At 40.5% G+C, this 13,362-nt stretch overlaps 1 protein-coding gene across 3 annotated transcripts in view; it reads right to left on the reverse strand.

Moving 5' to 3' along the window:
• The window catches only part of lama5 (laminin, alpha 5), an 83,220-nt gene that overhangs the window by 40,113 nt on the left and 29,745 nt on the right, over positions 1–13,362 (reverse strand). For all 3 annotated transcript variants that reach the window (XR_007114307.1, XM_047606975.1, XM_047606961.1), the window contains exons 3-7: positions 12,290–12,407; positions 9,877–9,995; positions 9,518–9,688; positions 8,012–8,109; positions 696–811 (exon numbers count right to left, since the gene is read on the reverse strand). Coding sequence is in view for 2 of the 3 variants with exons in the window: in XM_047606975.1 (XP_047462931.1) it covers positions 696–811; positions 8,012–8,109; positions 9,518–9,688; positions 9,877–9,995; positions 12,290–12,407 (622 nt within the window). In the remaining variant the exon portion in view is untranslated. The remainder of the gene's footprint in view (positions 1–695; positions 812–8,011; positions 8,110–9,517; positions 9,689–9,876; positions 9,996–12,289; positions 12,408–13,362) is intronic.

Consider the following 13,362-nt stretch of genomic DNA (forward strand, 5'->3'; position numbering starts at 1 on the left):
GTACCATGCTGACCTTCAGGGAACTTTTTACCATTGTGACCCCACGTTAAATATAACTACGGCTTTGATAAGAGACGGCTCTCACATGTAAATATAACCAGAGAGTTTGATAACAACAAGTTCAACCCGGCAGACTTGAACAGGAAAGAGTATGAGAGACTGACAGAATCAAAGCACAGCACATTTTACACAAGCACAGACAGCAGGGTACTCCTTAGGGTATACTCACTGAAACTAGGGTTACAATAAGTAACCAACATTAGTTGATAGGCACGTGCTGGTAGTTGCAGATTGTTAATGAGGGTAATAGGTAAACAAATATTGAAAATCAATATTAGAACTGTAATATCTATGTTAATATAATTATTATTACTATTAACAACAAACAAGTGTTATTGGTGCAGGAGAAAGGATTGAGACATTTAAAATACAGGTTCATGCATATTTATCCAGACGGTCTGAAGCATTCTCCTAAGGCACAATCCAAACGTGCACGTTAGAAAAGTATCAAGAAAGTGAACAGCAGCCCTGCAGCTTATGCATCTGTTCTGCTTCATTAAATTAAGGCCAACAAGTTCTGTTGAACCAACACATGAAACACATTCCTCTGCAGAGATCAGTGATTGAACTCTGTGTGTGTGTGAGTGAGCATGAAATCTTATGTATAGGCTTAAGTGAGTGTGCGTTACACTCACGTTCACACTCGTTGGCACTGTAGGTTGTGGCCGGTTTCCATGGGAACTGGTTGTATCCGGGGCAACACTGGTCGCATGACACGCCGCAGGTGTTGTGCTGGCAGTCGCACTGTAACCTGTAAACAAGAACAACCAGCAGCAATGGTGTCAGAAACAAAAAAGAGACACTATAGAATCGTAACACACAGACACAAAACGGCCTAAATATGCAGTGGTGTTTATCTACAGTTCCTCAACTCAGTGTTTAAGGTAAAGACGTCATTTGATCTTTCCTCAGAAGTTCACATTGCTCTGCTCGTACACTGACACTCGGATCACACGCGAAGGCCAAAGGAAATGAAAAAGGAACGGGGAGAACAGATGAAAGTGGAAATAGGCCCGCCAACAATGAAAGAGTTAATCTTTCTCCTTCACCGACAGAGGCTGACTGCTTCACCCCATCTTTTAATCGGATTAGGCAGTAAACCTGCTGCCTGCAGAGTGTGGCCAAAACACAGCAGGGAGGGAGAAAAAAAACTCTTAACCCTATTCTCTCATCTCTTAACCGGTCAAAAAGAGACAACCGCAGAGGGCAAGTCACGGGAAAGAGAAGCGTGATCAAAAGGATCAGGGAAATCCTCTAATATGTCATTCCTTCATCTGTTTACAGTAGCCTGATATCAGTTATTTATTTGACCACTAGTCCTCCAGTCCAGTTTCAGGAACCACAAATACTAAGCAAACTAAAACGTTAATATACTTCTGACAAGATGTTGCTTTCCCATCACTTACAACAAGAACATATTTAAGGGGGCTTTACATGATCCTTACAAGATAATAAAACAGACCTGAATTTAAAACATATAACTTACAATTACAAAGAAAAGGTTTTTCTGATTGAAAGTTTTTCAGGATTATTATTGAAATTAGAGTGAATTATTTAAAAAAAAGGCAGATAAAGTGAAGGTCTGATAACATCAAATTGCACATTGAGAGAAAAAAGGTGCTGCTTTTTTGCTAGAATCCTCACCTACACTACAACAAAATAAGTGAGTGGTATGACCTGTTTGGATTCACATACACGTGGTGTTTAGAAATAAGCTCCTACTGAAACTGTATGTTAACAGTTTCAAGGTCTTTCTAAAGCCTTTCTGTCCTGAGCTGATAACACGTCTCTGTATTGTGTTTCCAGCTTTCACCTTTACTGTGGCACTCACTCATTCATTCAGTCAGTCTCTCTTACACACACACTATTTAACTCTCCTTTGTGTATTCCTCTAACTCTCTGGCTCTCCATCCCCTTTTCCTTTCCTCCCTGGAAGTCAGCTCCGTTCAAGCATTTTAGGAAATGACTTTCAATGGAGGGTTTCCACCCAATACACTACTTCCTGGTTTTGATTGTTAACTGTGAACCTGGGGGGTTTGGTATAATAAGTACATTCACATACTGTAGATGAGGGCTCATGGATGACGCAGTGCAGTTTGTTGAAATAATGGTTTTTATGCTTCAATACTGCTATTATGACACTGCCTTGACTTGAACGCTGGTTTGAAGAAGAAGAACAAACAACTCATCTGAAAATTTGTCCTTAAACTTGAACGTTACAGTCTAGATAGTAAAGATGACGATGATCACAACAACTGTCCAGAGTCTGCGTTTAAATCTGCAGAGCTCAGACAGAGAGGCGTGTGTTTGAAGTGGGGATGTCTTGAAATTCAACATACAGTGACCTCACGTCATCTGTGTCAGTATTTGTGGCTGGCCCTGGGGCAGACACGTGTAGAGCAGCGTGTGTTTGTAATATCTCTGGAGGCCCAAATGTTGCTGTAAGAAAAAGATGTGTATAAATTCTTCTAAAGTCTGCTTACATGCATGCACATCTGCACATCTGCACACACAGCTTGGCACGCCAGTTCTCACACGGAGGAATGTCTCCTCTTATTTCATTTTCACTTTCCTCCGTGCCGACTCAAGACTTAAGGCCAACTTAAGTCATCTTCAGACTGTGAAGTCTGTTGCAGAACTAGTTGACTGCCATGTAAAATATCTTTAAACATAACGACGTATAATTAAGCCAACTTGAAAATACAGCGAGACATCCTAATAGTTCTAATTGTGTGCGTTTCATTCTATGTGCGTCCTGAGTTACATGTTTATACTGAAAGTGTTTATGCCGCCATGAAAATTTATATGACAGTTTAACAAAGCGTCTGCAGGCTGGTGATGAGTAACCCCAAGAGAGCAGAGTTAACCTAAATACACCTCCTGAACCAGGACCATTCGACTTCACTCCCTTTTAGTGGGATTAAAGGGATTTCAGGAGATTAAGAGAACAAAACACATTGATAATCACGTCTTGAGAGAAAACCGGATGACACGATCATACCTGTGAAACTATAATTACTGTACTTAAATATTCTAGATTAAATTCATGTGAAAGGTAAGAAAGGCTGGAGTTTGTTCTCTCTTCAGCTGAATGTGTTCATACCGCAGACGTCATGTGAATAATGTGGTGAAACAGGAAAGCAAACAGAGGCTTTATATGAGCAAACATACCTTTATATGCTCTGTAGGTGTTACAGTGTATAATGAACTCTACAGGCCACAGCAGCTAAAACACCATCCATAATGTAACTGTTGTTTGAGCAGATGCTGCACCCAAACTTACTGATGCATAAAAGGAAGAATTAAGTAGCAATAAGTGTTGACGTTAATAAAATAGGGACACTAGCAAACGAGTTTGTACAGGACTGTTGGGAATCTTGGTAGACGTCATGTTGGATCACACTGCTGCCAGATGCCCGCTTGATTCGCACCATTTGGTTTCACTTTGCTGCATCACCTTCAGTTCAGGATCACAGCTCAGAGAGGTGAGGCTACATCTGGGTTACTCATCAGCATGGCTGGTGTGTGTGTGTGTGTTTAAGTGTAAGTGAGTCTGAAACTGAATAGAGGAAAACGGTCTCTTCCTATGAGAGTTACTGAAGTGTGGGTAAAATCAAGAAAAGGAGGAAGGAAGTGCAGAAAAAGATATGCCGTGTGATTCCACAGTACTGTATGACCCTTTGAGAACAGAGCACATAAATCCTCTTATCATTGTTTTGTCCCTTCATATTAGAAAGCATTATGCAATTAGACCAACTGCACTCTGCAATATGTTCACACCACATTCCTTTTGCAGTGATGTCAGGTGGTGCTTTCATGTGAGATGTAATCTTATTTCCAAATTTGTAAAGATTATAAAGATACTGTAGACAAACAACATGTAAATCAGACATTTGTGGACCTGTCTACCACCTGAAACCTTCAAGACTCTGTAGGACTCTTGCTCTTTATCCTATCTTCAACCTTCATATTCCTCCAAACAAAATGAAGGTGGTTGAAAGAGAGGCTATTCCTAATCAGCTACAGTCTAGACATACTTTGGTAAAAGCTAACAGAGAGCTCAAAGCTGGTACAGATCAGACTGAACTTCAGTGTTTGATTTGTGACTCATCGTCATGTTTCCTATGCGAAAGATTTATTAAGCTCAATAGAAAATGCTGAAAATCACAGCCTTTCAAACTGTTTGGATTATTCTTCAAATAATGTCTCTGATTTGTTGCTGGCATTCAAACAATTAGAGCTGCAATAACATGTCATTCTGGAGAAACAGAACAAGAATGTGGATAAATCCTGCAATGTGGTTTAAATTATCATCAACACGTCTCCAATGGTCTTACAATTAGATGAATAAAGGTTGAAAGAATGAACACAGAACGGCTTCTATTTACACTTGTCTCCTGGAGGCAGGTGTTTGATTAATGGGAAGACAGGATAAGGAATTCAAATAAATCCCTCCTGACCTCATCAAGCGTTTGGAGATACACTGTCTGGTTTGTGTCAGAGCGAAGGAATGCAGAGCAGCGGGCTTTTTGCTTTAACCGAGAACTTACATCACTGCTGGACTTTGTTTGACGTTGCTATATCAAGCAGGTGTGTTGAAGACGACAGCGGGCCTGATGACTGGAGGTATGTGTTTAAAGGCAGCAGGTGACTGAACGGTTCGACCCGCAGCTGCACCGATGAAATCATCTCGACCGGAACACAGTTTGCAGTTTAAAGGCCACAAAACACAGAGTGTGTTATTATGGAGGGTGTAGCTGAGTTTTCTTCACTTAGGTTGCAGCAATATAAAGTCAATTTATTAATTAATATCATCCTCAGAATCAAATACATTTTTCTTCCGCACAACTGCTAAGTGTCAAACTAAAATGGGTAAAGGATGAAAACATCTCTCTCTCCTCTCTGTAGTGTACTAGTGTAGTGATTGCACAAAAGAACAAACACATCAGAGCGCCAACAGCCAAAATATAAGATCACATCCATTTCGGTCTTAATTGTAGACAGGCGCAAGCAGCCAACAAAATAAATGAGCAGTATCTGTCTTTTCTGAAGACTTATTTTCACTTCATGTATCATTTTCATTTCTTCCACGTCACACAGATATGGACGCTGACTTTTATGATCTCATTTATGACTCATCCATTTTTAAATGATCACTCATTCTTTTCCCCATGTCTACCCTTTACTTGTGCATATCTCCACTGTAAAAGTTATTGTCTCCCAGTCTGTTGAACTGACACTGTGTCTTTATCTACGTCAGTATTTTGGCTTGTTGCCCATTAAAACAGTGCTGTAACTACAGCTGATTTTCAGTTATATCACCACCATCATCATCATCATCATCATCATCATCATCATAATTTGACTCATAATCAGAGCTGAGGAGGCCTCATAGGCTTACAAAAATTACCATCAATGTTTATACAATTTCATGTAAAAGCACAGTAATATTTCTGCTGTATAACCTGATGTGATGGTTTGTTACACAGAACAACCTATGAACCTGTTGGGAAAGGGCCAACGCTTTCAACAGAAATAATAGCAGGTGATTAGATGAATCATCAATTACAGAGTATTACCTCCTAAATCATGGTTTATATTTCTGCAGCAGCCTAGATGTGGCCTTGTATACGATGTTTATACTTGCACACCATTGTGTTGGGGATGTTTGGCTTGTCTCTTTGTCTACTTCAAACCATGGAGATTGTAAGTGAGCGGCTCGTACTGCCCATGGGATCAACTCATACCACTCAGTTCACTTTGGAGTTAGAGCAGATATATGTTGAACGACAGTTATTTTTACTGAAATCACTGCCACGTAGAAAAGAGAGAAGACGTTTGAGTACATGGTTTGTAAAAGAAGACTTTCTCTTGCACATCAGCGCACATCCAGCTTAACACCAACCAATCAGGCCAACAAACCATGTTAATATAGTAGAACGGCATCAAACGGACAACAAGGACCATTAGCTTGGGCACACCTTTGCATTGAACTGAAGAACGACTGGTCTAGTTAACATCTCAGTAGATCATTCTTACTTCTGGTAAGGAAATGTGCATAAAAGGTGCCCTTAGGATTATCCATCATCACATCTAAAACCCACATTGTTTACTTTTGCATTCCTCACCCAACGCTTTAAGCAGACCTGAAAACATTCATCTTCATTCAGTCATTTTAGGGGAATCATAGTCTGTAACCAGCCATACAGTACTTAAAGTATTTACAGTATTTAAAGACGTAAAATTGGGATCTGCAAAAACTTTTAAAATAAAATCACTGCAGTTGCAGCCACATCCACACGTACGAAAGGCGTAGAACAACCTGAAATAGTTTCTTATGTTTTAGTAGATGTAATGTCTCACAAATGCACAACGGAAAATAGAGCCACCTGGGTGTCTTTATCTGCTGTCAATCACACCACAGCTTAGATAACTCCAGGATGTGTGTGTGTGGGTAACTGTTAGCGTTTGTCAGTAAGGAAAAAAAAAAACAGTGACATACAGAAGAACTGCATGTGTGCACATGCAAGGAGACAGACAGAACAAATGGGCGGATATGTGGCTCTTCAGTCCTCTTTGTGTGTCTGTGTGTATATATATGACTCATGGTGGATTTAACACAGTAATGACGGCTTATTGTCAAATCCACGGCCCCCAGGGAGCTGCACACTCCAGCTTATGCACTGAAAAAAATAAAATAAAAAGTGACATGCGTACTATTAAACAAATCACTACTTTCAGTCCTCGAGGACCTATACTTATCTGGAAACCCTCTCAGACACAAGACATACATGTGTCTTAAAACAAGTTATATCTTGTCTCAACAATAAAACTGAATGAAGGACAGGAAGTTTATTTTTTCGCAGGCTGCAATCACAATATAAGTCTTCCCTTCTCTTCTTCCTCTCAGCATCTAAGCTGTTTATCTCCCATGAGACAGTTTCCCAGCTCTTCCTTCTTTGTCTCCTATTGTGTCTGACCTTGTTCTCAAATTGCTTATCTGTTACATTTCAAGCAAATCTGAAGCTCCACGGTGAAAAATAGTTCTTATCCCTTTTGTTTTGGCCTGATCAGATCATTTCATTGAGTGTCAGTAAGTCGGTTTAGTTGGAATCTCTGGTCAGAATGATTTTAATCATGTTGAAGAAACACTGTTCATGTACAATTTGTCCACCGAAATTTCTCTCATGGATGTTTGTTAGTCTGATCATTAAGAAAATCAATTTCAGACTAGATGCGCTGAATTCGCTCAGACTTTATTCAATAACTAACCCTAACATCTAACCCAATTTTTGAATTTGAAATTTGAACCGAATGAACCTGAAGAGCAACATTTCACTGACAGAGAATATTGTCCGATGTCATGTTGATAGTAGATTTCTGGCTTTCACACCAATGGAAACAATTGTGTCACTTCCACATTCACAGACTGACTTTGACTTGGCAACATCTTTGACTGTCAAAGACATTTCTTCACCTTAACAAGTTGCACACTAGCCGCGTAGTCACATTTTTGACTTGATTAAATGCAAGGGTTACCCATTGTTTTCTAGCAGGATTGCATGTTGTAACAAATCGTGCCATCTTATTTGCATTGCAGGTATGCAGGTATATCTCACCCTGGAAATACAGACAGCACTGGCACCAAATGAAACCACTGCCAGGTGATAGCTTGGGGCTGAGTTTAGTAACATGCTCTTTGCGGTGTGTTTAAATGTGTGCGTGTGTGTACTGTTGCAGGCACACGTCTGTAAGTCAGCATAATAACATAATTCTGTTTTATAAGCTGTGGCGTCTGCTCATGTCCTTCAGTTGGAGACACAAACACACACACACACACCTCATAAACCAAGTCTGCGTTAGTTTGCTGCATGTCAAGATTTTCAGATTGGGTGCGCGCGTCTACAGTTTATATAGTGTTTTGAAATCTGGGTACATGTTTGCATCTTACTTGTAGGGGTCGATGGGGTCCTTGGCGTTGCAGGCCTCAGCGTGTCCGTTACACACGCAGCGTCCTCCGATGCTGATGTCTTTGATGCTGTAGTAGTACTGCAGAGATCAAGGATAACCAGGCATGAGTCATCATTTATCATCAAAGTGATTCTGTTCTTTGAGGTTTTTAGTAATAATGCTGAATCCATTTGATGTTTTGTCTACAGTCACATTACAAAATCATGTCTGCACGATAAAAATGAAGCTGGAGTGGGGCAATTAGGTGAAAATATACTTTAATACTGTACTCACACTGTACTCATATTCCATCTTAATCCTCTGCTGCAGGGTACTTCAACGCCAAGCACCCCCAAACAGATGAGAGATTAAGTAACTAAACTAAAATATGTTGGATTCATGTTAATGTTTATTTAAAAAAAAAGAATTTATTGGGGAAAAATAAAAAAAATATATATATACAAAATGTCTAATCAACCAAATGTTTTGCGGCCCCTCTGCACTACCTCCATGGACCCCCTAGGGGTTGCGGACCCCATGTTGAATACATATGCCCTACTGACTGCTATATTTTTATTCTATGTGATTTAATGTGCTAATTTTCTGTCACTTTTTATCTGTTTCTGATTTTGTCTTGTTTTCTTTGTTCTTGTATGTCATAAGCTTCTGTGCATCTGTGTTTCCTTTTTAATACCATCAACCTGATGAAAATTAGCCTGCATGACTATAGCTGGCACTTTTGCGTGATTCTCCTTAGAAATCATGTCAATCAATGTGAAATGTCCTTCTTTTAAATAAATAAATGTATAAATAAAAGTAAATCTAAGTCTGACCAAGAGCAAAGCTAATTCTGGTGGTCCATTTTCTTTCTGTAAAACTACACAAACTGTTTGTTACAAAGAGAGCTTCAACAATAGTCTTCTGCCTCTAAAAATAAGTGCAATCCAACACATGTAAAAAGGAGGAGGACGAAATACTCACATACAACTTATTTGCATCACTTCACAACACCAAAATATGCAAATGGATTTTAACACAGAGCCAATGTATGATTTAGGAGAGTTTTTAGATGTGTTTTTATATTTGACATCTATTTTGTAAAGAATTCACTATAATGTACTATAATAAGGTGCATAATATTGTTTATTCTTGGCTAAAGTAATTTAAGAAGATGAGAAGATAATACTAATCTCATGTATCTCACATACCATAAGGGGCAATATTTAGTTTTTCTCTAGCATCGAAAGTCAGTAATTAATTCTGCCTAAAGATCACACCTTTCAACATTCCTTTCAAATTCAGAATTAGTCCTGATGTTTCAACAAACACCACCACCTTTCAGACAGAATCTTGCATCTTGGGTTTAACAGTGACAATCTTTTAAGGCTCTTTGAAATGTTAAATGGTGTCAGACATTGAGAACCCTGAAAATGAAGTCGGTCATATATAAACAAGTCAGAATATAAATCACCCAGTGCCTGGTTACAGATTTGCTGAGCTGTCTTACCCTGCGTGTGACGGTAGGGTCACGGAGCGCCTTGCCCATCAGGTGTCCCAGCAGCGTGTTGGTTCTCAGGAAGCGGAGCTTGATGTTGGTGGCCTTGGTGAACTCCCTCAGCACGGGCGAATAGGAGAAGTTCAAGGCCCCGGGACGACCGTTCACCAGAGACACCACAATCTGAGGGAGATAGGAAGATGTTAGCAGCTAACGCACACACATTACAGACCGGTAAAGGGCAGGAAGCACTGAAGACTGGACTTCTGTTTACAACACGTCAATAGATACATCTCCCATTGAATGTTTGTGTTGTACAACTTTGGGTTTTAGGCATTAAATGTATGATTTTAATATGCAGACGCCCTTACCTCTCCGTTTTCCAGCGGCACTATACGTGAATATTCGGTGGTGCAGATAACATCATCGTCATTGTTGATTCTCTCAATGGTCCTCTGTCCAAAACGCTCAATACAGTCTCTCTTAGAGGCTACACACACACACAAATGGAGGGAAAGGCAAAGAAAGGGAGAGAAAAGGTTATAATCATTTACAACCACATACTTGAAACTTATGGCATCTTAATGACGCATCTCAGTGTGATAATTACAGGAGGCTCTATTTGGTGGAGGTCTGCGCTTTTTCCTCCTTAACAGACTTCCTTAAATACACCTCAGCTGGAGTCTCACAAACAGCTGGAGCGCATAATGAACAGCTTCCTCTCACTACACCAACTATAATTCAAAGGTAAAGAGCTTTCAAAGAAACATTTTCTTATTTATTAGTTCACTTTTAGCCCCAAAAGTTCCAATCACGTATTTGCAACTTATGAAATCGAAAGATATAAAATTTGCATTCATACAAACGTATACAAACATACCCCTGACCATTATCTCTGCAAGTGTGAGCAAATCCCACAGCAGCTCCAGCCTTCACTTTACTATGTATGCTTTTATTATGCAGTTTGTGACTTCAAGAAGACACAGCGTACATTCCTCGTTTCACCTAATCTCAGACTTGTCCTCGGCACAGACCAGACAAAGAGGAGGAGAGGGTGATTTTAAAATGTCAGGATGCCAATTCCAAATGTACTGGAGTGTTTGCGTAAGTCAGTGCCAGCTGCAGCGCACATAGTCATGAGATTTACAGCTTTGAGGCCAACGCTCATTTACTCTTGCATATTACACATTTCTCTAAAAAAAAAAACAGACCCTTGGGTTTCGTGTTGGAGAAGAGCTCAGCTTCTTTGTCAAAGCTGCACAGTGCACAGGTTTACATTTCACATTGAAGTCATTTTCTGAATAAGCTAAAATATTTAGCGACTGAAGTTGGTCCAGTTAAGCTTCATTTGAGTTTCTCTTGACACCAGAGGACCGACTGTGAACGAGCTCTTGCTGGTGTTTGTCAAATGAACTTGGCTTTTGAAAGTGCGCAATCTGACATTCAGCTCCAGGCAAGTATGGGTGGTGGGTTTATCCCTATAGGCTGCTATGTTAAAATGTCAAACTTTGCAGTAAATCAGATTTGGAAGCCGTCTGCCTCTGTGCCATCCACTCACACTCCTCACCTCTTTGACCATTTACTTAACCACAGAGTAAGGTAGAGTCACTGGAAAGACAGCGACGGTTGGAACCACCACACTGGGCTTCAAAAACTTTCTTCAGGAGCTGGATAAGTATTGTTGTTCAGGTGTGCATAAACCAACCAAACCAATATTTTAAGAACACTTGCTGAACTTCTCAGCACACATTTGACAGTACTTTCAAAACTCAAGTTTTTTTTACCTATTTGTGTAAATAAATGTTCACGTTATTCGATAGATTTTAGGCTTCTTGATCAGATTTAAATAACCTAAGAGACACAGCTCATGTGAGTATTCTGGCATACACCAATCAGCCACAACATTATGACCTTGTGCCTCCAAAACAGTTATAACTCATCAGAGAATGGACATGATCCTTCTGAGGGTGTCCTGTGGTGTCTGGAAACAGGATGTTGTTAGTGGGGGTCTTTGGGTCCTATGGGTTGAGGGGAGGGGCCTCTGTGGATCATCCCACAGATACTTGATCAGTTGGGATTTAGTGAATTTGGAGGCCAGGTCAATACTTTGTGTTGTTTTCCATGTTTTTTGAGTTGTTCCTAAACCATTTATATGTGTGTGTCTGTGTCAGGCTGCATCCTGCTGGGGATGGCTGCTGCCACCGAGTGTGTCATTACTATGTGGTGGAGGTGTCTGGTCTGGTCCAGGTGGATGATACATGTCTAAGTAACATCCACATGGATGCAAAATGTATTTACAATGAATGACGCCCATCAAACTGTCAAGATTTAATTTATTTATCTTCCACTTCCATTTGAGGCACCTGAAGTAGATTTCAATAATACTAATGAATGGCATATCATTAAACACTGCGCACACACACATCTACAGACACAGACACAGACCCAAGGCACGTCTGCTTATACCTCGTTTAATCAGGTAAAAATCAGGCTGTGACCTGCTGGCGAACATTCCTGGAATTCCCCCACAGCCCACCTCAACTGACAGCTGCCACAGCCAATCAGCTGGCATCAGTGTGATGTAAGCCCCCCCTACCCCCAATCCCTTCTGCCCCCTGCCCTCAGGGATGCTGTTCAACACCGAGATTAGAGGGAGCCTCGGGGGAGGTTAGGTAAGCATGATGGAATCTAACTTGATTTAGTCCTTACATCCTACATTTGGAGTCAAAGACATGTTATGTATAACACATGTTGTACAGTACGTGAATGTGTACTTCTACTCACAGGCAAAGTACTGCCAGGGTTGGTAGGTCTGCCCAAAGTCAGTGGATCTCTCCAGAACCCAGAGGTCTGGACGGGGAGAGTTGGCAAATTTGATCAACACGTAGGCCACATGGAAGAGCTGCACAAGAGACACAAGAGAAGAAGAAATTCACATGAAAATCATCGTTGATCATTAGTTATAAAAAGCACGAGTCGTCTGTTGAGATTCATTTTTAAGGTACAAACACAGGAACAGAAAGGAGGAGGAAGGAAAAGTAATCAGGATTAAATGTAAAAAAAATAAATGAAAATAATAAGAATAACAATAGGAAACAAATGGTAATATGAACTGAGGCATACTGATGAAGAGCAACAGACAACTGAGGTGCGAAGGAAAAGTCAGCGGTCAGCTAGTGATAAAAACAATCAACCATCGCAGTGACCTGAACAGCTGACCTGTAAAACCTCTCCCCTCCGAGGAGACTTCATGTCAAAACCAACTACGGTACATCTAATCTATTAGGTCCTGTTACATGTTATGTTACGAGTTACTGTCACAAAGGTGATTTCTAATGAGCACCAGATGCTCCATCAAACACACCGAGTCAGGCTCTCTGCTTTCAGCTGGCCACGTGCAGGCCTTTACTCTTTCACCTGTCATCCCTCGTTCATTTCCTGAAAGGCCCTGAAGCTGCTTAGACAGCGATGACAAACTGCTCTCATGGGCAGAGACGGAAAGACAGAACGGTTCAGCTGTGTCTGTATACGGCCTTGGAATCGCTCCCCAGTAGAAACAGAGCACACTGAAACAACACAGTGACGCATGTAATAATATTATTCATTAATAACAGTCACTTCCTCCGTGTATGTGTGTTGGAGAAAGAGAGAGGCAGCGTGTTGACAGTCCAGTTTAACTAGAGTATGTGCTGATTTAATTCTGGAATAAAAGTGACACTGAGCTCAAGCACTCCTGATAAAAGCGCTCAGTCCTGAGGATTTCAGTCTCACTGCAGCGCATGATGCTAAAACATTCGTTAGTCCCCTGATACCTCCTCTTTTGGAGTGAAGTTGTGTTTCATTAGAGAGGGAGAATG

Source organism: Mugil cephalus, chromosome 1, assembly GCF_022458985.1.
Source record: "Mugil cephalus isolate CIBA_MC_2020 chromosome 1, CIBA_Mcephalus_1.1, whole genome shotgun sequence".
In the NCBI taxonomy this organism is placed as follows: Eukaryota; Metazoa; Chordata; class Actinopteri; order Mugiliformes; family Mugilidae; genus Mugil; species Mugil cephalus.